Source organism: Desmodus rotundus, chromosome 6 (genome assembly GCF_022682495.2).
Source record: "Desmodus rotundus isolate HL8 chromosome 6, HLdesRot8A.1, whole genome shotgun sequence".
NCBI lineage: Eukaryota > Metazoa > Chordata > Mammalia > Chiroptera > Phyllostomidae > Desmodus > Desmodus rotundus.
The window spans coordinates 8,998,877-9,023,589 of NC_071392.1; the positions used below are offsets into that span (position 1 = coordinate 8,998,877).

General features: G+C 45.2%; 1 protein-coding gene across 10 annotated transcripts in view; it reads left to right on the forward strand.

The window, feature by feature from the left end:
- The window catches only part of PDE1C (phosphodiesterase 1C), a 420,549-nt gene that overhangs the window by 194,869 nt on the left and 200,967 nt on the right, over nucleotides 1-24,713 (forward strand). For 2 of the 10 annotated variants that reach the window (XM_053926171.2, XM_053926170.2), the window contains one exon: nucleotides 15,198-15,224. The exons of the other annotated variants lie outside the window; for them this stretch is intronic. In XM_053926171.2, the coding sequence (XP_053782146.1) occupies nucleotides 15,198-15,224 (27 nt within the window). The remainder of the gene's footprint in view (nucleotides 1-15,197; nucleotides 15,225-24,713) is intronic. 10 annotated transcript variants of the gene reach the window in all.

Here is a 24,713-nt window from a genome sequence, read left to right on the forward strand (position 1 = left end):
TCTAGCCCGCAAAGTTTCTTTTGAGAAATCAGCTGAAAGTCTTATGGGAACTCCCCTGGTAACAAACTGCTTCTCTCTTGTTGCTTTTAAGATTCCCTCTTTATCTTTAACCTTTGGCATTTTAGTTATAATGTGTCTTGGTGCGGTTGTCTTTGGGTCTGTCTTGTTTGAGACTCTCTGTGCTTCCTGAACTTCCTGGAAGTCTATTTCCTGTGCCAAATTAGGGACATTTTCTTTCATTATTTTTTATAATGAAATTTCTTGCTCTTCCTCTTCTTCTGGCACCCCTGTTACTTGGACGTTGGTATGTTTAAAGATGTCCCAGAGGTTCCTTATTCTATTTTCATTTTTAAAAATTCCTTTTTCTTTGTGCTTTTCTAGTTGAATGCTTTTTCCTTCCTTGTGCTCCAAATTGTTGATGTGATTCTTGGCTTCATCCTCTCCACTGTTGGTTCCCCATAGATTTTTCTTTATTTCACTTAATGCAACCTTCATTACTGCCTGGGTCTTTTTTATGCTGTTGAAGTGCCCAGTGAGTTCTTGGAGCATCCTGATAACCAGTGTTTTGAACTGTGCTTCTGATAGGTTGCTTATCTCCATTTCATTTAGGTATTTTCCTGGAGTTTTGTTCTGTTCTTTCATTTGGGCCATATTTCTTTGTCTCCTCACAACAGCAGCCTCCCTGTGATTGTTTCTGTGTATTAGGTAGAGCTGCTTTGACTCCTTGTCCCAGTGCACCTGTTAAGTTGTATGGGGCGGAGCCTTAGGTAATTGCCAGGGTGGGGCAGCCTGTGAGGCTGCTGTTGCTGTATGGGGTGGGGGGGGAAGGGGTACAATGCCTCTGCCTGGCCTCTGGAGTTCTGCCTGGGAGGAAGCTGTCTCCCTGCTCACACTTCACCTTCTCCGCCTATGCCACTGGTGCCCTTCCAGCTGTTGCCCTGGTGCTGAATCCCAGAGGCTGGGTCTGTGTGGGTCCTAAGTCCTTTGTGGGTCCTTTAAGGGGATGCAGTTTCTTCTGCCACCCCAACCCTCACTGGTTTTTACAGTCAGAAGTTATGGGGACTTATCTTTCTGGCACTGGGACCTGGGCTGGGTGGTCTGGACTGGGGCTGGGATCTTTTGCTCCTGAGCTATCCCCCCTGATTTTTGTCCACCGCACATGGATCTGGGGCCGCCCGTTTCTGTCTCCATGCCTGTGCCTCTCCGTGTTTCCATCCCTCCTCTCTGTCTGGAATAATGTGCCTGCTTTAAATCCTTGGTTGTCAGACTTCCACACAGCTTGATTTTCTGGCTGTTCTGGGTGGCGTTTGTTTTGTAGTGTGGCTGTATTTTTTGCTGTAGTTGTGCATGGAGGTGAGGCGTGTTTACCCACGCCTCCATCTTGACCGGAAGATGGCTGTACTTCCTCTCCTGACCTGGGGGAGCCGCACGGCTGCACGGGTTTGAGTCACGATTTGTACCTTGGGTCCTGACCAAGAGTTTTTCTTTTGCCTGCCTGCTCCAGGACAACAAAAAGGTATTTCTGTGCTGAAAAATAAAATTGAAAGCAGAGAACTGGTTTCACTCATTCCTTGGCATTTATTGTCACAGTTGTAGTTGAGCTATCATGTATTCTTTCTGAGCAACTCCGAGGTAGTCAGTGTAACAGTTTATGCTTATGCGACGCTCCCCCCGCCCCCAGTATTTGAAGTGGTATAATGAATGCAGAATGCAGAGGGAGGTGTTAATTATTAGGGTAACAAATAGGGGCTATAGTTTTTGTCTAACCAGCAAGCTTTCCTACTCCCTTATTATGTTAACAGACCCTGCCCCCCAGCTCCACCCCCTGCTTCCTTCCATAGGGGTGGGCCCAAGATCCAGCACTGGCCAATCACACAATTTCATTCTGCTGGTACCAGTGGTCAGTTTCAGGGGGGCACAGAGCCTACATGGGAACAAGAGAGTTCTTCCTGGAGGTTTCTCTGTTGGCCATGGTAAGGGGCTACTTTCCCTTCTTCTGGGCTTTCCTGGTGGCTGCCCTGACTCCGCATCCCACTTCATGGAGAACACCTTTCTGGGAGAGGACACACTGAGGCCAACATTCAAGGACAAGCAGAGGGGAGACGATGGAGTAGAAATCTTGGGCCCCTGAGGCCCCCGTGGCTGTCATTGTTTCTGTGGCTCTGTCTGTCGTTCCAGCTATTCCAGCCAGTCAGGGGGCTGCTTTGTGTTTGGTTTCCCTGAAGGAGGCCTAGTGTCCTTTTCTGTCCTCACTTGTCATTGATAATTCCCAAAGGACAGGGCGTGGTTGGGTCTATTTGCTGTCATTCAGCATGGAGCTCCTGGACAGAAATCTCCTGGGTCACCTCAGAAAGAATTGGCCCCCAGATGGGTCTCTAGTCTATTAGCTGTTCAGATAACAGTGTTACTTTCCTTATAAGTCATTTCCCAAGAACCGTAGGGACTTTCCTTAAAAGGTACCTGTGTGGCATCCTCTTGCAGCCCATCTAGTACAACGTTGTGTGATAAATAGGAGTTCACGAATGGAGGGAACAGTGCGTGCAGAGGCTCAGAGGCCTGGGGGGTCTTGGCATATCCAGGAGGAGTGAAAGATAATGTTGGAAACGAAGGCATGGGCCAGCAAGTGATACACGGAATTTTTAAAACATTTATTCTTTGTTTTACTCAAAATTATATATTCTTAGAGTTTCAGGAGACAAAGTATCTGAACACATTTTACTACATCACACAAGGACATGTTATGTTTGTGGCACTCCCCGCTCACATCCTTCTGGGACCTTTTTTTGTTTTGGAAACACGAGATTTCAAGGAGTTTGCATTTGATTTCTTAATTTATAAGGGATTGTCAAAAGACTTTAAGTTGGAGACTGACAGAATGAGGATGGCTATTCTGGGAGAAACGTGGGGCGCAGAGACGGGAGGGGACACTGGAGGCCTGGAGACCATTGGAGAAACGGCCTGAACTGGGGCAGCTGCTCACTCCTGACGAGCAGACGCAGCAGGCACCTTCGACAGGAGCATTGACAAGGAGTTTTGGGACAGAGAGCGAGGAGAAGTTGTCCCCCAAGTTTGCTTTGGCTTGGACGTCTTAGTGTGTCTGGTGCCACTTGCCTTGCTAGGGACCATGGAGGGAAGAGCAAGCTTGGGAAAAGCAGATTGGAAAACTTGGGTTTAGACACATTGGCTCCGCGTGGCCCCCAGAATGTCCGACAGCTGTGAACAGAAGACCTAGGGAAAAGGGGCTCGACCTGAATCTCACCAATAAAGCAATTCCAAAAGAATAATTTAAGAAATTATGGTTTATTTCCCACAGGTTACCCATTTTAGTATATAAACTGGCCCTTCCACCTTCCCATTTAATTGGAAATGTCAGATGGCTCAGCATATTTTTATTGGGCTCCTATTATGTATTAGATAGTAGGAGTTTCAGAAGAGATATGAAATACCAGGAAAGAAAAGCCCTACTTTCAGGAAACTTTGAGTCTTGGTAGGGGACAAGACAATTTTATATACCTGTGAAAAATGTAAAATACCAATAAAAGGCTGGGTGGTAATTAATTGCTCAATAGGAGACATTGACACTACGTCTGAGGGTCCAGAGGAGGCAGGCATTTTTGTTTGAGGGATTGCGTATGAGTCTGCTTTTCCTAATAAAGGTCAGTTAAGTCTCCCTGAAATATTTTCTTAATATATATTAAAGGGGAGATAGAGGCCAATATCAAAAAAGGGTAAGTAGTTTCCAAGGTGTAGAATGAAATTTTCCTTACTTGAATGCAATCTATTAATACATCATTAATTGCTTATCATAATTTGGTTATGCTAACTTAGCTAATTATAACTCAGTGTTAGCAGCTAAGTGTTTATTATTTTGACCAAGCTTGACAGCCTCTGTTGGTTGGGAAGCAACTCTGGGCAGAGAGCTTTCTGCATTTCTAGCTCAGTTTTCTATCTTTAGTTTTCTTTGGCACGTAGAAAACTACTTTCCCTGGTTCTAGTTTCCCCATGTGGAGGGAAGGTGCTTACGTGACCTCCCTACCTCATGGCTTTTTGAGCAATGACTAAGAAAAATAATTGTCAAATATGAGACACGTAAAATGCTCTCTAACAGCTTTGAGAATGACTATCTCCATTTCCCATTAGTAAAGAAAAATGAATTCTACATGAATGAAACACTCTTTCTGAAGGAAGTATACCGAATCCATGTAAAGTGTTGGTGTTCTTTAGGTGTATCGGAGTGTACTCTTTATTTAAAGATCTTTTGACAACATTTATTAACCAAAATAAATGAGTCTTCATGAGTGAAAAGAAAACCCTAGTGTGCCTAGGTTGTAAAATTATGAAAGGCTTAAGAGAATAATTCAATCAAAAAGATTGATGGTAGGTAATGAGTTTTATTTGTATATTTGCATAAATGCATTCATCACTCATTCACTCAGCAGACATTCCTCCAGCACTTACCACATGCCAAGCACTGTGCTAGGCACCAGGATACCTTGGGAAACAAGACAGGAGCTCCCTCCCTATGGAGCGTTCAGCCTACAGGTACTGACAGATATCAAACATATAACTCTGTGAATAATTATTCCCTGCGATGAGTGCTGAGCAGCCACACAAAAGGGGGCCCAAACCTGGTCCATGAATCAGGGAAGGCTTCTCTGAAGCAGTGAGATTTAAGCTGAGTTATGAAGAAGAATAAGTAGGTATCACGTAACTAAAGAGTTGAAGCATGTCCAAAGGTATTTGAAGCCTGGGAAAACAGCTTGTGCGTGGAGCCAGAGAAACGTGGCAAATAAAAGAAAACAAAAGAAAGTCAAGTGGCTGCTGCCTAGACAGTATGGGGCCAGGAGGCGCAAGACGCAGCCAGGGAGGGACAGATCTTGCCTCATCTTTTGTCCAGGAGCCATAGCAATGGGGAGCCGTGGTCAGTCCTCAGGGAGGGGTTTGAGAGCTTCCCAGGGTGTAGACTCAATAGGACGTGCACGGGGGGGGGGGGGGGGGGGGGGGGGATGAGGAAGACAATGGAATCTAGGGTAACTCCCAGGTTTTCAGCTTGAGTCCCCGGGGGCTATTATTTACTTAGATCAGGATCATTGGCCTGGGGCGGGGATGGGAGGGGGCAGGTGGGTAGGTTTGGTTGTGGGTGGGAGCAGGAGGACTGGAGAGCAGAGATAGGACTTCAGGTTTGGATGTATTGAATACGAGCGGTCTGGAAGATGTCCTGGTGGAGAAGTGGGGACGACAGGAGCATTGAAAAGTGGTCCTGGAGGTTAGAGGAAAGGTCTGGATCAGAGATGTGATGTACAGCCCAACAAAGTGCAAAGAAAAAACACATGTACGTATATAATGTATGTATGTGTGTATGTGTGTGTATGTGTGTGTTTAGGTCTGAATGATGCCAAATTAGTATCAGCTCAAAGGGTAATAACTAAGAAAACACTTCTCCTTCCCCTCAGGCTGTCCAACCTTTTGGTGTCTCTGCACCACAGTGGAAGAAGAGTTGTTTGGGGCCACACATTAAATACATTGCAACACGTAATCACAAGTAAATCTCATAATGTTTTAAGTAAATTTACGTTTCGTGTTGGGCCGCACTCACAGCCACCCTGGGCTGCACGTGGCCCCGCGGGCCGCAGGTTGGACACCCCTGTTAGACACTCACCACGAGACTGCACTGAGTGTTTAGCTGAGAGTCACTGTTGGCTGTCCAAAGACTTTAAATTCTGTTTATGCAGAGTCCGAGCAACCGCAGGGCTTAAATAACCAAGACTTTTCCCCCACTCTAGAGCAGCGATTTCACCGGTGTGCCGCGGCACACTGATGTCCCGCAAGGATTTCTGAAACATGCAGTACCTGGCTATTTAGTCAGGGGCACCGGCCTCTTTTCCCTTAGGTTGTCAAATAAAAAAAAAAAGACAGAAGCCAACACACCAACAGCTGTCCGGTGTGAATGAATCAAATTATACCTATTTTTGGTCAGATTGGCAAAAAAATACATTGTTTGGTGTGCCGCAGCATTCTCGTGACCACTTCATGTGTGCCGTGAGATGGAAAAGGTTGACAGCCGCTGCTCGAGGGGTGTGCCGAGCATATCCGGCGGTGAAAGAGTCATCCTTGAAAGCCACGTCCAGGGGTGCTTTATGAATAGTTCAAATTCAGACTGATCCCCCCTCTCCCACTTTTCCGTCTCTACCCCCCGACTCTTGTCCGAGGGGTCTTACACTACCTATCAGTTAACCCGGCCCCCAAAGTATGGTATCTTGTTCCAGGTGGCTATTACTTGGGAACCCTGTTTGTTAACTATGAGGAATTGTGAACACTTTCATGAATAGGGGCCTTTGCGAAATCTAAGGATTGATGATTATAAATCAAGCTTTATATATGTTGTTTAAAACTGCCATTTTGTCTATGAAACCACTGACTGAAATGGTTAAACAAATGGAAGAATTGTTCGAAACCCCCTCCCGGGGCGTCTTGGTGTGCTTTCAGTGACAGGCACTGCGGCTCGGAGAGTGCGGTTGCCAAGCTCAGCCCAGCTTGGGTGACAGCAGAGCGCTCTGCTTGGCCCCAACGACCGCGTCTGCTAATCGGATGTTGTTGTTGTTGTTGTTCTCTATTGTGGATTTTGGCCCCGTTTTGCCACTTAAATTGGTAACATTTACCGCATCTGCGTCCAGATGCCTCAGAGGGACGAGGAAGGACTTCTGCTCCCAAGGAGCAGTTGTGGCGACTTCAATTCACCCGAAATGGTAAATGGCCAAGAGCTGCTTTCTGCCAGGAGTAGGTTTCTCTTTAAATTCAGTTTATTGGGGTAACATTGGTTAATGACATTACATACAGCTCAGGTTCTGTACACCTTTACAGTCCAACATCTGTACCCTCCCTGTGTGCTCACTACCCTAAGCCTACTCCCCTTCTGTCACCTTGTATTTGACCTCCTTTACCTTCTTCATTCCCCGCCCTCCCTCCGCCTGTTGTGTCTATGAGTGTGTTTGTTTACTTGCTGCTTTTTGTTTTAGATGCTACATCTGGGTGAAATTATATGGTTCTTGATAAGGGTTGGGAGGAGGGGCTTCCGGAAGGAGAGTGAGAATGAGATACTCCTGGAATAAATAGAAAAGGCTTAGAAATATTCGACTGGTTGCTGAAGTTACACTGGGTAGGAGTCACAGTTTTTGTTCTGGCTACATCCTCTTGGAGAAAAACAACATAGAAAATGCATTGAAGCAACACTCAGGATAATTCCATTGAAAAAGCCTCTCCGTTCCCTAACTCTAAGGATGAATCTGCAAAGAGTGAGATTTTGGTCTTCATCCTCTGGGCTTCTCTCCACTTTGTCTGTGTTGTCACAGAGATGGAGAAATATTTTTGTTTTCAGCCTGTTGTCGTTGATGTTTATCTAACTAGGAGCGGGGCTCCCAGGAGGGAGGTCACAAAAGTCTCTTCCACTTCCACCCACGCAGTTCCGCTGTAGTTACAACACAGCAAGTGGCTGCAAACCTGCGAATTGAGGGATAAATCATTTATGCAAGAAAGTACTACTTGGACTTTGAGAAGCATGATGCTTACTTTCTATTTTCTTTCTCTAAAAGCCTTGCCACAGTTTATCACTGGTGCTGCTGATTAGTTCATTGTCCGGCCTTAAGTAATACATTGTTACAGTGCTTGGTCTACTTCACAAACCTTGCTTGCCAGAGGAAGATTTCAGCTCCCTTTGGGGAGGGGTCCCAACGAGGGGCCTGTTAGACAGTAAGCCGAGGGCTGGGATGTTTTACCCAGGCCCAGGAGAGAAGCAGGCATGACCGGGAGATTTGATTTCTGGGTCTGGCCAGCTGTCTGCAGACAGACCAAGGGGCTGAGTTGGGAGAGCAGGGAAGAGACAGGCCTGTGCAAAAGGCACAGACTGGCTGTTCTGGAGGAGCTTCCTGAGCGGTGGCTTAGTTCTGATTGAACCGTCTCCTCAAAGGTTTTTCTGCTTTTCACTGCCCCGCCGGTGCTAGATAGAAGTACGTTTGCTTCCAGGAGTGACTCAAAACTTGGTCGCCTTATTGACAGCTGTTTCAGATTAGCCTTCTCTCCTTCTAGAGCTTCACAATCCTCACCCCCAAACCACACAGTCAAAGGCTTCCTTCATTTCTATCTCATCTCATCCCTTTTGCTTAAACGTGTTAGAGTTTTGTACTTGGGGAGTTGCTGTTCCTGAATATGATCTTCCTTCTGTAAGTGGCTGAATGAGAGGGCGTACGTCTGTAGGACAATTTCCCCCAACAGAAAACCTAGCAGAAAAATTCTTTAGAAAATGTAAACAAACACATCCCTTTCCTAACTACTCGGTTATTCCAGGTGGAAGTGAGTTTCTGTCCTTTCGTTATGTTTTGTCTCCTGTCTTGCCTTGGGTCTTTGGCCACGCAGGGAACTACATAATCGTTGTTTGCATAGATTCTCTTATCTGTAGCTCATCAGTTAAGAAATATTCAAAGTAGTAAGAGAAGAGAGGCTCTCACTTTTTCCAATATCTTTTTTTTCCTCCTAAAGTTGCTGGAGAGTACCAGGAAACTGCAATTTCTATATACTTTCTCATGGCATTTACTTGTTCAAAATATGGGACTGGCCATCGAGCGATTAACATACATAGCTTTACAAATGTAGGTTTTAACGTACATGTCATGGAAATGAAGTCACTGGTAGGAATGGAAGAAACATACAGGCACCTTCCATTCTCAGCAACATGTAGGGCAGACAAAGGACTTAAGACAGAGTCTGTAGATGTTTCTAGAGATATCCAGGTCTGTTCAGTCTGCGTCCCACATGCCCACGGAAAACAAAACCAGAGGATCAGGTGGTCGATCAGACCCTCTCTCATTTCCCGGGTATTTGTGGCATTTTATCTCAGTCTACTTTCCCATGAGTGAGTCCCACGTGACCTGAATTTCTGTGAACATGTAGTCAACTCCATGAGTCTCGCTGTGGTCTTTGTTTTTCTGAGTCTGTCCTCCAATTTCCTCTCCCTCGAGGGGACTCAGGGCTGAGAACCAAAATTTCCAAAGCTGTCCGTGCATCTGCAGCAGTAGTGAGCTCAGGAAGGAAGGATGGAGCCGGGATCTTCTGGGATCTGGAACAGAGTGAGTCAGCATGAGGCAGAAACCCTGAAGAACTCTCCAGGCAGAATTGGGTTTCTTACGGTGCGTGTGTGTCGTTGTTAACATATTCAGCTTCCCAGACCAGGAAACCGTCTTGTGTGCCCAACGGGGAGGTAGCTTGCTGTCAACTTAGAAACTGAACACAAGTTTTGGTTTTTCTAAGCCAGCTTGTTTGAATATTAAGCCTATTTATAAACCTCATGATTGCAGCACCCATATGGCTGTTACTCAGAGATACTCCCTTTTAGAAAGTGAGAGACTGCCAGGCGCTTCGTAATTTTACATTGGTGCTTAATTGACTCCCAGTTGTCCAGGCTATCAGGAACGATTCCCCAATCATCTGCTTGACTTGGGAGTTTGGGAAACGTACATTTGATTATGGGTGTGCCCCGTATTCTGAGAATTCCTAGCCATCGAAAAGCTAATAAAGCCCCTCAACAGCATCCTTGCTCCCACCTCACTGTTGTTTTTTTGCTATTTCCTTGCTGTTTCTACTCTGCCTCCAGGCAGGTTCAAGTTTACTGTGGACAGAATCAGTTATCCCTTGTGCTGGTTTAGTTTCACCTTTCCCTTCCTGACTGGGGCCAGGAGAGGTAAAATGAAGGTCAGGGTCCAGAAGCTTCTGCTGGATGACGTAGCCATGGAGAGCTTTGGGGAACTTTTAAAAATATTGTGGGTTAGTGTTTTTTGCCCTTTGGTGATGTTCTGGTCTCCATATCCGCTCGTCAGAATGTGATCAGCAGGCTGTACGTGAACTGTGGCCTTTGAGGGTCGATTTTCGAGCTCATCACTTCCCTTGTTCTGTACATGAGTGTTTCACATACACACACACACACCCCGTTTGACACTTCTTGGGCAAGCCACAGTTCCCTAGAAACATTCCGGACTTCAACAGACATTGATTTTCAATGAAGACCCAGGAGTCTTTTAATTTGCTTACGAGGTAAGTGGATACGGGTCAATCAATAATGCTTGTTATAGCACCTGTTATCTCGGCGTGGCGTTATAGTTTTCAGAGGATGCTTAGGGATTCCATGTGAGCGACTCACAGGGTTTCAGTTTTCAGGGATTCATTCATAAACAGGATCTTTGTTGAAAGATAATCTTAGATAGTTCTAGGGATTATTCTGGTGTCCAGTTTTAAAATCCCCAGTTTTACTTTTGTTTTTCTGTTGTCAGAAGGATGGCCCACCTTGTTGGAGTGGAGGGGAAATGTCAGAATAGAGAAGAAATGTCAAATTAGAGGGGAAATGTCAAAGTAGAGGCAAGTACGTGGCTCTGCTAAGCTACTCGGGCCACTGGTATGTGGGAGTCTTGGGGTACAGCCTGTGGGGTCCCTGGGGCATGGAGGGGTGGGGGGACTGGGCAGGGTTTCAGCTCCTTCTCTTAGCAGGACTGAGATTAGTACCCGCTTTCTCTGTGGCTCAAGTATTTACGATAGGGAGAATTGGGAGTATTCAATTTTCCACTTTACAAACCAATCTTCAGCCTTTCCTCTTTACTTTTTAAAAAAAATCAGTGAAAGACTATTTTTCCAAAACAAAATTTGGAAACCTATGGAATTACAATACCATTATTATTTATTCCATACTGTTGTTCTTAATGCAATCGCTGACTCTCTCTTGGATGTGAACTGGGTACACAGAACCATGTTAATGTAGCTAAATGTAAATAACTAGATCCATTTTTCCATTCAGCTCTCACCTCACCTTGTGAGCAGGCGTTATCGTTACCCAGATTTTACAGATGAGGGGACTGGTGGCTGGGAACAAGATTCAAGTTGCTACAATTCACTTGGCTTATTGGACACAATACATTGGAGAAGGGATTTGGATTAGGCAAGTGATCCTAAGCATTGTGCTGTAATGCTTCTCCTTAAACAAACAAACACTGTGTGTGTATGCGTGTGTGCCTGGATGTGTGAAGGGCAGAGATCCTTCTGGGGGATAGTTGGGAAGGCCCTGCTCTAGGCCCCCACGGATGCAGGTTTTTCAGCCTGGCCCCGGGAGCACGACCCACCACAGTGCGGAGGGTTTTGCTGGATCCCAGAGCACAGCAGCTCCCGGTCATTCCCTCCTGTCTGCATCAGCTCCAACTAGCTCCACGAATCTTGAGATGAGTGGTGTACGGTTTCAAGTTAAAAAAAAAATTACACAGTGAAAGTAAGTGTGAAACACCAAAACAGATCATTTAAAAACATTCCCTTGGTCTTTCAGGATATGGGTCAGGGGTACATTCTGCTGACGTTCTTTAAAAACAAAGGCCAAAAATAAACTGGGTTCTTTTTCAGCTCATTTCCTGTGTTTGGATGGAAAGAACCCAGTATGTTCCATTGTTGTTGGTTTTGTTGTTTCTGTCTAGTGTCCACGTTTCCTCCGGGCATCCTTTGACTTCTTTGCCTAATTTTTCCAATTTTCTTCGAAGGCTCAAGTTTGCTTTCCGTCTCAACCACTTGAAGTGTCTGTATCGTTAGGCAGGTTACTTCTCCTCTGTGAGCCTCCCTTCCCTCACTGCAAAGTGAAGCGCAGGTCTGGGGGAGGCGTCTCCACTGCTTGTCGCAAGTCATCAGCAAACAGAGGGGACATGAGTAGAAAGAAGGCATTTTGAGGATTAGTTTCTTAAAATTCATTCATTCCATGACAATAAACAAACAGCTGGCATTTGCCAAGCACTGTGTTAGGCAAGGGAGAAACAGTAGCAGGTACTAGACAAGCCATCATTTTGCCACCAGCATTAACAGATTGTAACTTTCGGGAGCGATAAATGCGATGCCACACGACAGGGGTGTTACCGGGTTTGGGAGGCCTGAGGAAGTTTTCAGGAAGAAGCGATGTCTCTGCTGAGAACTGAAAGGTGCCTAGGGCCTGCGATAGGGTAGTTTTCCCCTACCACGATCCGCATTTTTTTCTTGTGATTTAAGTGCTGACCTTCCAACTCCAGCGTAATGACACTTTGAAATGGGTCTTTCTTGGTTTGGAGGCTCTCTGTGCTTCAGCGGGACAAGAAGGGGAGGGAGAACTTCAGGACTTGTGAAGCCAAGAATGCATCTGCGGAGGTGGGGAGTGAGTGTCAGGAAGGTGAGCTGGACTGAAAAGTCAGATGTTTGGTCTCTCTTTGGGTCTGCCAAATGCACAACCCATATTCTGATAGGTGTGAGTGGCAGGTGCAAATGATGAATTTGTTTGGGCAACAGGTATTGGTTGTGTGCCAACCATGTGCAAGCCCTTGGGATAGAGACAGTGATCCATCTGATAAGACCCCTGACCTCAAGAAGCTCAAAATAAGGGGTCAAGGGGCCTTGAATGTTTAGAATGCTCCTTATATGGCATGCACAGTGCCTGGCAAATTCAATACATTATGTCCTCTGAGTTAATTCCTTCCACATTACAGATGTGGAAACTAAACTTTGATTTTGCATAGAGCTCGCCTGAAGTCTCATAGCTAGAAAGGAGGGGAAGTTGGCTTTTGAACCAGGTCTGCCATAGCCCAGAGCCCTATTGTCTTCCCACATAATCAAAGATAAGAAAAGGTAATGTAAGAGGTTACCCCTTTTCTTTATCTTAAAAAAAATTAACTACGAATATTATTACTTCAGAAAACTTTGTCTACAGCATTATTACTTGCTATCTCCCTTCATATTGGGTTGGGTTAGGCTGGGCTGGGCTGGGCTGGGCTGGGGTGAGGCTACTAGGCATGCCTTCCTTACCTGCTTGCCTCCTACTCACGTATTTCTCCTCACTGAAGCCCACCCAAATCAAGACTACCTCTTTCGTAAAGCTTCTTTAACCATCCCTCCCATTGGTTGTTATAATAAACTAACAATTTAGGTACATGTCTTAACTTCCTCTTTTAGAATTCGAATTCTTTCAGAGAATGGTTCTTAGAGTTATTTTGAGGAATAACAGTGTATATTAAGTGCCCCGTTACTAGTAGGTACTGAAAATGGAAGTGATTCTTATTTTTGTTCATCTCCGATTTTTCTTGGCACTCCCAGAAGTGCCTTTGTATGGTCCTCAGCAAATGCTGGGAGAATTGTGTGGAAGCCAAGGGCAACCGTTGTCTTCTTCTGGCCTCTGCAGACACCCTCTGCTTATAGAACGAGTTGGGCTTCTGGGTAGAAGCCAGGGCATCCATCTGGCTGCTGCTCCTTCTCCTTTGCCTGTGGTCCTTGCACTCTCAATGGGCTATTTTCTGGTCCTGCTGGAGACTCCATAACCCAGTTCATTTGACAGCAGTTCTCACGAGGACCGAGAACACGGGCACACCCACAGCTTGCCGCTGTGCTCACAGCCTGCCGATGAAACCGCTGCTGCCCTTGGCTACTCCCTGGAGAGTATGCGTTGTCACCGGTGACAGGGTCCATGTGTCAGAGAGTGGATGGTCAGCGCACACGCGTCACGGCTTTTGCAGGAAATGCAAGGTGCTGTTTTAGACACTGTGGGGTACAGTGGGAAAGGTTACGAAGAACCTGCCCTTGGGGAGCTGATATTCAGGGGGTGGGGTTATCTCACTGATTTCTTACCACAAGCTTCTGAGAGAGGTGCTCTGATTATTCCCACTTTATAGCTAATGCAGTTAGCGGACCCCTCCCTATGTATATGATACAATTACACATGTAAATATCTCCATATACTCATACAGTGCTATATGTGTATGTGTATCTACATATGTGACTAGGTATATATAGGTGTCTGAATAGTTCTTGTTTTTTTCTAATTCTATTCATAACGCTCCTTTTAAAAAGAAAACATGGAAAGTTCTTACAAGAGAAAAGACGTGTCCTATTAACTCGTTATCCTGGGGCCATGGTTGTCATCGGTGTGCGTCCTTCAGATCAACAGGGACCCCTGCATGTCCAGCAGGATCACCCCGGGGCCCTGGGTGGTGTGCTGCCTTGTCACTTAACCCTAGCCCTGCCATGGGTGTCTTCCCTTGAACAGAGGTGTAACAGGTTAGAGGGAGCCCGGGTTTGAGACAGCCACACTTTTTTTTCTTTTTTAGAAGTGTGAACACTGCTCTGTTAGCAAACCGGTGGCTTGGCTTCCTGGGTGCAGTGACTGTAATGGGCAAGTAGGTGTGGAACTGAGGCCCCCTGGGAAGCATGGCACTTCCGGAGGATGCTTTTCCTCTAATCCCCCGCAGTGAAGAGCCTATTAAAACTCTCCTGGGAGTCTTCAGAGTCTGTAAAACCTGACTCGGACATGAACCACATTGGGATGCTGGGAAAAGAAACTTGTATGGCCACTTGCCCCTTGAATGGGCTAGCCACTTTGACCTAGGTGAGCTATCCAGGGTAGGTGTTACCCCACTTGACAGATGTAGACACCCTTGCCTGAGGCTAAATGAGCACTGTAAATAGCAGAGGTGCACAGAGCTCAGTCGCTCCTGCTTCCTGGGGGTGGGGGGTGGAGTGACCTTCCAGACTGAGCCCACAGCATGGTACTAATGCTGCTCTCATGGCTTCCTGCTTCCCCTTCTAGACTTTCTCATTGTCCCCTTCCTCCCTTCTTCCTTTTCTGAAGCCTGCATGTCTGATCATATGGTTTAGCTGCATGATTGTATATTTACTTTTGAAAAGGCACAACTTTACACAGTGTGGGTAATAGTAACAACAGTGACAGTACAAACAGCTAATAGCTATTGACTACTTAATACATGCCAGCAAAGGAGATGCTTTATAAGCTGCTGGTCATTTGTTCCTCAACAACCCCATGAATCTGATAAATGGAAGGGCTGAGATTTGAACCTGGATCTTGCTGTCTTTAAAGCTTGACCTCAGCCAAGATACTACAGTGCCTTCTGAGGGGAAAGGGGAAACATAGGAGGAAGAGCCATTGAGCTCTTGGGCTGCTGTTTGTCACTGCTAAGGCTATGGTTTTATGCACCTGGCCGCACAATAACACAATAATCCCAAACCTCGAGCTGGACTGTGAGACCCCCAGGCCTCACAGAGCACCTTCGGCAGAGTGTTCCCTCGTGCCCATCCCCACCAAAGCTTTTCTAACCCACTGCCTACCGCCAACCCTTTCCTGATGTGTGTTTATGCTTCTTTTCCTACAGGAGAAAATATAAGAAAACGTCCCAGAGGTAAGAGCCTCTTTCTGAGAAGGGGCAGCTGGTTGGTCGAGTCGTTTGGGGCACAACTCTTTGCAAATTCGACTCCTGGTGGATGTTCATTTGTAATAAACAGTCTCCTGGTTCCTTCTCAGTGAGTTGCCTGCTTTCTCTTTGGATCGCTACAGCTGTTGTGATTAAAAATTGATTGTAGGCCTTTAGTGTGGCTCAGTAAGTGTCTTCCTTCCCATGAGAGTGTCCCTGGTGGACTAAAAAGCTTGTTATCACTGAGCTGTTGGGTGATTTTACTAAAACCTTGGCCAGAGAAGGGCGGGGCTGGGCTGGGCTGGGTTGGGCTGGGGTGGGGTGGTGGTGTGTGCTGAGGTTTATGGATGGGAGCACAGACTGGTTTTGAACTGTACTTTTTAGTGTTTGAGTTCTCCTTTGCCTGAAATTCTCCTTTGCCTGGTTCGCTGACAAAGCGCTGTTGAGCTCAAAGCATAGGTTCAAATTTCTTGAAGGGCAGTGACTGTCTTTTTGATTTTACCATGGAAAGGGAGATTTAAAGAAGAGTATCATCTGCCCTGACTGGTGTGGCTCAGTCAGTTGGGTATCATTCTGCAAACTGGTTGGTTCAATTCCCGGTCAGGGCACATGCCTGTGTTGGGGGTGTATGAGCAGCAACCAATTGATGTTTCTCTCCCTCTCTTTCTTCCTCCTTTCCCCTCTCTCTAAAGATAAATACATAAAATCTTTAAACAAATAAAGAAGAGTATCATCCATCATCACCCTCCATCACTGTTTCACTGAGAAGAGTTTGGAAAGCATATGGCAAACAAATAGAGTTGCATAGACCTATTGTTCACCAAGCATTCAAAGCCCACACTCTAGTCTGAGGGCTTGTGTCTGCTTTTTATTGATTGTAGTGCATTTGACTTTGGTGTTCTAGCTTTAAACAGATCACATTCAGATCAAGAATCACCGATGCAATTAGAATGCCAACAAGTATCAACAGTGGTACCTTTCAGAGGCCCACTTTGATGTTACCTTTTCTAATGAGTCAAGTTTGAAATTACTATGTCAATTATTTTAGAAAGCCTATTTTTGATTATCATCTCATAGCAGAATCTCCTATGTCCTATGGATCCCAAATAAAGTGAGTAGTCCAAAGTAGTGGTGTATTAATTTGATATGCATTATAGAGGTGCACAGCCATTGAGAGTAAATAGACTACACTTTAAAGCTTCCTAGAGGTTGCTATACTTTTCAAAATACAGTGAGCTTATACAGATGGCTGAATAATTTTCTCTTATTCAGGTTCGTTGGGCTCATGGTAGTAGTTGGATAGTAGTAGTTCGTTGGGCTCAGTAGTTACACTGAGCAGGATGTAAATTAATCACTCAAATTAGAGGGCATAGTAGTCTTCAAGAGTAAAAGGTAATTTATCACTTTCACATGTGGTTACCCTGGGGCACGAGATGGTTCCGAGATGCCTCAGTTTTGCTTTAAGGAGAGATGAAAGGGCAGCAAGACGGAGTCTTACCGGAGAGTGGCTCAAACCTGTCACGTTTCGAATGACTATGTTGATCATTTTTGAAAGCATATTTTTGCACATCTGACGTGAATGCTGTTGCATTTTTTATTATGTTGATGTAAAAAAACCCCAAACCAGACTGTCTTGCACCCGCTTCACTGAAGTCACGTAAAGTGCAAATTAAAAGAGGATTGGTTTGAACTCTATTTTTAATCACCCACCTATTTTCGTATGAGATAGATCCATGTCTATAATCTGTCATTGAGTGATGAACCGTCCTTAAACTAAGGGCTTAAAACAACTGATTTTATTTGCTCACAATTTCATGGGTCAGGAAGTCAGGAAGGACTTTGCTGAGTGGTTTGAATCTGCCCCCCTGGTGTTAGCTGGGGCTGCTGGTGATGGGGGTCCACTTTTAAGACTGCTTCTTCACTCACAAGTGGGGGCCCTGGTGCTCCTTGCTGTTTTCTCTCTCTCCACATGGCTAACATCCTCCAGGGTGTCTTCATGGAGCTTGGGCTTCCTGCTGTGTGGTTCTTTCAGGGTAGGGCACAGGGAAGCTGGCTTCCTAGGCCACGTGTTCCCAGAGACAAGGAGTGGAAGCTGCTGGTTTCTTAACTGGCAGAGCCACTTCTCTATCTCACAGGTCAAGGTGTCACGGAACCCGCCCAGATTTGAGAGGTGGTGACACAGACTACATCTCTTAATGGAAGGATATTTGAGTACCAAATTCTGTAATTCTTCATGTACCAAACCTTCAACCTTTTTCAGAATGACCTTGCTTGAGGCCTTTTCCAGGGATCCGTAAATTTGGAGTATGGGGATACCTCATTTGGTGAATGGTAGACACTTTTAAGTATATCTTGGTCCCTCTGTCAGATGCTGATCTGTTTGAATGTGTGCTTGTCTGTTTGATGCTTTATTTGGCCTGGGGGTAGTTGTGTTTTATTCTGGGGTTGTTTTTTTTTTTACACATTAGGGACAAGTATACTAGTAGGGACTCAACTGTTTAATTGAATTCTAAATGTAGTTATGTAATTAGTCTTCAGTTAATAATTAGTAAAAAAAAAAGCTGGTGGCTTCATGAAGGAAAACTAAATAACATGGATGTTACGTTAAAAACTTGAGATCTCATACTTTTGCTTTGGACATCAGTACAAAGACAGGCCAGGATACAAAAATAATCTACCTTTGTTTAAATTTATTTATTTATTTTTTGCTGTTTGATTTAATTTCACATATGTACTTACCTTTCAATGCATGTTGAAGAAAAAAAATCCACTAACTTTCAAAGTCATCATCATCCTATTACAACTCCACCAAGGGTGAGATCTTTCTTTAAATATTTCATGAAGTCCCAGGCAGGTCCTAGTGGCCCAAGAGGACGTTTGGATGACAGTGAGTCAGTCTCCCTTTTAGCATTAAGGGAAATGCATGCATCTCTTCTGACACCAGAATTTCATCTAGAAGGATGATAAGTACTCTTCACGGGGCTTGCCCGGGCACCGGGAGCTTTACCCTGCTGCAGAAAACCTTCCTGGGTTGGGCTTTCAATCAACATGAGGAAGAGGAACCATCCTTTTGCCCCATGAATGAGTCTTGTCCACAGGGGCCAGTCATTCCAGGAGATTCGCTGAAGTGGTGAAATGGAAATTTGACAGCTTGAGAGGATTATGCAAGAACCCTGCTTCTTCGTGAAAGTCTCATCAGGTTATTTTTCATACAGCTGCAGCTTCGAGTCATCAGGTTTGCCTTTGAGAAGTTTATATCTTTGCGAAAGCCTATCAGACCATGTATAAAATAATAACCACTATCCAGAACTAATCTAATAGTTATGGGCTGCTTCTGAGGAAAGGAATTGCCATCAGACGTGGTGTTGTAAGCTGAAGCTATGTTAGAAGTGTTTTTCACACACACACATACACACACACACACACACACTCACACCCCTATTTCAGTATGCTAGGGAATGCTGATTGGTCAGCACAGGCAGAGGTAAAAATAAAGACACACCCACAAACCTGAGGGACCTCTGCAGACACATGTCTAGCTTTCACGTGTCTGGACTGCAGACATACTTCGGTCAGGTGATCAGGAGTTGGAGTTTTAAGCCACATCAGACAGCAAAACCCTCTTTAGACTGTGGAGGTTTCCGCTGGTTTATTTGTTATTAATCCTGGCTCTGTGAAGATAGCTTAAGTACAAGTTCTGGTTCTGACTCCATCTGATTTACTTATTCTATAAACGTACAAATAGTTCTGTGAGCAATTAAATTTAGCTAAAGGCATCTCTCATCTTTTCGATAATCAGATTATACTGATAGTCCCCTGCATAGTGCTTTAAAAAATCTTTCAATGGAACAAAAGTTGACTTCGTACTCACTATTTCGCCATGCACTTAAGTCAATGCTGGAAATAAGGCCTGTAAGAAATAGCCTTTGTGAAGGGGTCCACAGGCTTGTAGGTTAGACACACATGCACAAAACAGTTTTCTCGGAGGATGGCAAGGGCTGTAATAGCTGTCGGCATCGAAGGCATTGGGAACAACTAGGCCTGTCGGGAGGAGCTAACGGTATATGCTCCCCTCTCTCACAGAGACGGCCCACAGTATTGCTTTTTCTGCATGGTGCTTGCAAGGGTGGGCTTATTCAAGTCTAGTGGGGTAGTCCAGAATCTTGTCTCTTTGTTTTCTTCATGTTTTTAATTCTTTTAAAAGTGTATGTCTTGCTGACTCTTCTTTTTTAGTTTTATTATGTCCTTATTTATTGTATTTTGTTGTTTATGGTGTTACAGTTGTCCCCATTTTTCTCCCTTTGTCCATCTCCATCAAGCCCCCCTCCCCTCCCTCAGGCATTCCCCATTAATGTCTTGCTGATTCTTTTTTTTCCAAGTTTTTTAATTGCATTTTTCCCATTACCATTTATTTCCCTTATGTCCCCTCCCCCTGTAGTCACCACACTGTTGTCCATGGGTCCTTTTACCTTTTTGCTCCATCCCTCTAACACCGCACCCCCCCCCCCCAGAGCTGTCAGCCTGCTTCTTGCTGACTCTTTAGGCTTTTTCTTTCTCAAAGGGACAAATGCCTCAAAAATATTCCAGGTATTAGGAGGAAGACAGCCCAGAACACAAGCATATGTGAGATAATCAATTAAGTGGATATCACACATGTAGATTATAGAGTGACCTCTCTCTGTTGCAAGGCAAACAAGGAGTTATTCCACCGCCCCCCGTCTCCCCGCTCCTCCCCCAAACCCTGAAGTGTCTGATGCCTTCTTTCACTTGGGCTTTTATGTGGCTCAGTAATCACATTCGATGAGCCCAATAATTGATTAAATCCAGCAAATGATTCCCTCAATCAAAACTGCCCATGCTCAGCCTTCACGACTCAGCACACTTATGAGTCATCAACAACACCACCACCTTTGCTGTTAATAATAGATTGTCTGGGGGGTGGGGGTGGAAGGCGAGTGGCTGTCACCCTTTGGGAAGGTTGCCTTCTAAGCAGTGGCATCATTGTGTTAGCAGGTGGACCTTCTGCTGAATTGTGCTCCCGTTTCTTTCCTAGGACGTATTAAGACTAGTGAATTCCTAAGCTGTTTCAGCATCATTGACACAGAATCAGTGGGCTGTTGTCCTTCCTCAACCTTTGCAATGAAATATGACAGCTAGATAACTTGTTGCAAAGTTAAAGTGGTGATTGGATAAACCAAGGCACACGTTTTTACATACTGATGGATAACCAGTCCTGCATACCACTACTTCCTCTGCAGTATTGATATTTAGAGCCAAGGGTCTTCTGAACAATCAAGTCGTTTGAAAAGCATTTTCCTATACTTGTGATGACTGATAATTTCTCAAAGTAGTAAGAACATGTGCATCAGCTATGAAAATATGTCCCATTTACATTCCAAGATTCCCAAGCACATCAGGGCAATTTTGCGGTGAAGGGCAGGATGTTAGGGCAGACCTGAAAGAGCAGCAAAGTGGTCCAGCTAGAACACAGCTCACAGATGGACACATTATCCCACAAAAGATAATGTCCAAGGAAGTTAACATGGGAAAAGACCTATAAAAACTGTGCTTTCAGGTGAAACATAGCCAGGGGAGAAAGGAGGGTGAGAGAGTCCATACAGATAGTTTGGCCAGAGTTCAGAGTAGCAGGCAACTGCCACTCACACGTGCCTTGCTCAGTCACTCTCCTGCTGTGTCAGCAAGAGTCTGAGCTGCAGGTAGAGGGAGGTAGACCCTGTGTCGCAGGGGTTAGGAATTAGATAGGCTGAGAGAGGGTGCTGAGATGTAGGGAGCAGCTCAAGAACTGAGTCGGTGTAGTATATATTTAGATATTAGTAGCAGGAATGACCTTGGCATTGAGCTGTCATTTTCTGAGTCAGAGGATCATCTGGGCACAATTCAGTCTTCTCTTCTCTTCCACTGTCAAGTCTGATAATTGCTACTGTTCTCCCACTCAGCCAGGATCCAGACTTTTGAGTCACTTTATTTGTTTTTCTGTCCTGCGTGTTTCTTCAACTTTAACTTTTTCTTCTCCGCCCTCACCCATGGTAATGAGTCTCTCATACAAGTCGTGGGCTTTTCCTTCTCATTGTTTTCATTCCCATGATCTTGGTCCAGTCTCGTTACCCATCTCCTAGGGTGCTGAGTAGCCTCCTAACCATCTGTTTTTTCTTAATTTTTTATCTTCACCTGAGGACATTTTTTTTATTGCTTTTAGAGAGAGAGGAAGGCGGGAGAGAGAGAGACAGAGAAAGAAACATCAATGTGAGAGGGAAACATTGATTGGTTGCCTCTCATCTGTGCCCCAACCAGGGATTAGACCCGCAACCTAGTCTGTGCCTTGACTAGGAATCGACCCGTGGCCCTTCTGTGTACAGGGTGATGCTCCAAGAGGGGCCTAACCCCTCTGTTTACTCTGCTTCTTCATCCTCTCGTTCCGCCCACCCGTGTCTGATTACTTTGTCCACAGGGTCTCTGGTTGTGCTGTGTGTGTTTAAAAAATAAGACCACCACCACCAAGCCAACCTCCACTGGCTTCCTTTTGGCTAATGAAGACCTATCTTCATGTCTAGGATTTTACAGGTATCTGCGTCTGTCTCCATGGCAGCTCAGTGTTCCTGCCTTGCCTCTGTCTCTGTCTGCCTTCCATCCCCGCTCAGTTCCAGTCAAGTTGCAGGCCTCCCAGACTCTCCTACCAGATTTGCCCTGTGTTTTCTATCAGCCTATATTCATTAATAGTCTTTCTGGTGTTGTGGATGTTCTCATTTTTACCTGCTGAAATCCCATCTCTTCTTCAAGATCCAATTCAGATGCCGTTTTTTGTTCCATGGAGCCTTCTTGATCATCCCCCCTAAAAGAGGTCTTGTTCTTCCAATTACTGCTGTACTGATTCTGTGTACAAGAGTTAGTTGGGTGCATGTTATTCTTTTGACATCATTGTGATTTTATTGAGGAGGGAATATGCTCTCCGAAAGCACGGTGCCCTGGACATAATTATTAAATGTGGATTGAATTTATGAGTGAACAAGACTGGGATGCTCCATATATTTCTACCATGGGTCAGAACTATAGTCAGAATTTCCAGGTGGAACTGTGGTGGGTAAATAAACTCAGATTGATAAGCGACTCATCAGTATTTTGCAGATCACCATATACTCCCACATTCAGGCTCCATTTGGCCCCCCCGCTGGCCAGGGTGGAGTCCTGTGAGGTCCGCGAGCCAGAAGGCATGCAGTCAGGGCAAGGATCAGGAAGTACATAATTGCTTGGGTCACTGACTCTGAGTTTCCTTTCTTTTTAAGTTCTTCCCACACGGAACTCTAGCGTTGAGAGGAAACTCCGAGCGTTGTTTTGTTCTATATCAGTGCTTCAGTTTCTGTCTTTCCTCCATGCGAACCAAGAATCCTGGAGATATTAAGTGCAGTGTCGAATGTATTTGTTTGAGGTGCGTTAGTCTGAATATTTGATAACTGCACGGTGCACACCATTTGTTCTGTAGTGTATTGCCAAAATAGTTGTGAGAATCATTTTCTTAGATTGTCCAGTAAGGTAAGACTCCAGTAAGACTGACCTGTCTGTTTAAGACTTTAGGAGCACTGATGCTGGGGATATAACTGTGCTTCAGAAGTTAAGCCCAGACTGTAAAATGCCTGAGTAGGCAAGTCTCTAAATCCCTCCTCATCCCAGTGGCCTGCGACACTCCAGAGGCAGAATTGACTCGGTCGATTCAGTCATTGTTGAGAGCTTCTAAATTGGGGCCAAGTCCAACTTCCAGCAGCTTTTGGAGTCCATGGAGGCACTGGATCCAACAGTACAGTCAGACTTGTTAACCTTGGCACTGTTCATGTTTTCATTGTGGGGACTTCGCTGTGCATAGTAGGATGTTTAGCAACATCCCTGGCTTTACTCACTAGATGCCGGTAGCAGGCCCCCTTCCCCTTGTTGTGATGACCAAAAATGGCCCCCAGAGAGTAAAATTACTTCTGGTTGAGAACCACTGGTGTAGGGGAAAGATTAAGAACCAGTTAGAACTTTGTGCCAAAATTCTCCTCTGTGGCCCCAGTGTCCTCTCGTCTGCAAGGAGATGAGGTTCAGCATGAGGACTTCTTTGGTTCCTTTGGCCTCCAAAGTGATATTCTCTGAGTGGAATTCCTGAGGTCCTCCCTCCCGCAAGAAAGCCCAGCCACTAAACGGCTTTTGTTGTGATGGTAAACGCTCTGTGCCCTGTGACCGAATCACGGGCAAGGAGCAATGGTGCCGATGAGCACGGTGCCCCCGGGTGAGTGACAGCGTCTGGCCCTGTAATGATGGGCCTTTGGCCACCAGCTAGATCACTCTTGGTTTAGACACTCCTAATTCCACCCAAATAATGCGAGCTAATCATGAGAAGCCCATTAAAGGGACAATTGCCAGATCACAAACGCTGACAAAAACATAGACGTGTCTAAAGGGCACCCTGTTGATTAAATTCCTTGTGCATCTACTGTGCACCAGGTGCGCCACACGCATTGTCTCATTTAATCTTCACAGCAACCCTGTTGTACAGGAGAGGGTCTCAGGGCATGTGAGTGACTTGACTGCGGTCGCAAAGCAGGGAAGTAAGTGGTGGGGCCAGGCCTTCAAGGCGGGTCTTGGAGACGCCAAAAGCTTCTTGAGCCCTTTCCACCCTCGTGGTTACATCACTTGTTACAGCTGTGGAACCTCCCCACTCCCAGGAGGCCGCCCAAAGCTGAATAAAATCAAAGGGTCAGAAAGATACTCCTTTTGGACTTCTTTTCCCCACTCCATCAGTTGTTTTATTTTTCTCATCAGCATATTTTATGCTTGGAAATTTTCAAATTTGACCTCAACCCCAAAGTTAAAGCTCTCAGGAAAGTTTAATGAAGATTAAAAAAAAACCCTCAAAAAAAAAACAAACTATGTTTAAATAATATGACTGAAGGGGGGAAGATCCTTCACCCCCACCACCAGGTTATTTTTTTCAAAATTGCCTATTTTTGTACTTTACAGCTTAAAGTGCTCGAAGCGATGCAATTAGTCATACCTGAATATGTAACTCTTTATGCATAAAAAGTAAATAACAAAAATTGAATCAGATAAAAGGAAACCTGTTCTGTATTTTTCTGTCCTCTGATTTCATGTGATAAAGCCTTTTCAAAGTTCATGGGGTCACTGCCTGAATTTTTGCCTTTGCCTCTCCACAAGGAGAATCACGCTCAGCTCCAGATTGTTTATCCCCATAATTTGGTCATGACAGGGGAGCGGAACCCAAAAGAAGATCTCCAAACAAGCTGGAGGGAATAGACTAAGCTGGAACACGCTTTGGAAGAGGCACATCTGTAGTCTTTGTTCATCCACAACATGAGAAGGGCATAAAGTTGGGTCAGGAGCTGTGGATCGTAGTCACCAACACTTAGGTTGCAATCTGAGGCCTGGCACAAATCCTGTGCAACGCTTGGGTAGGTTCCCCTACTTAAC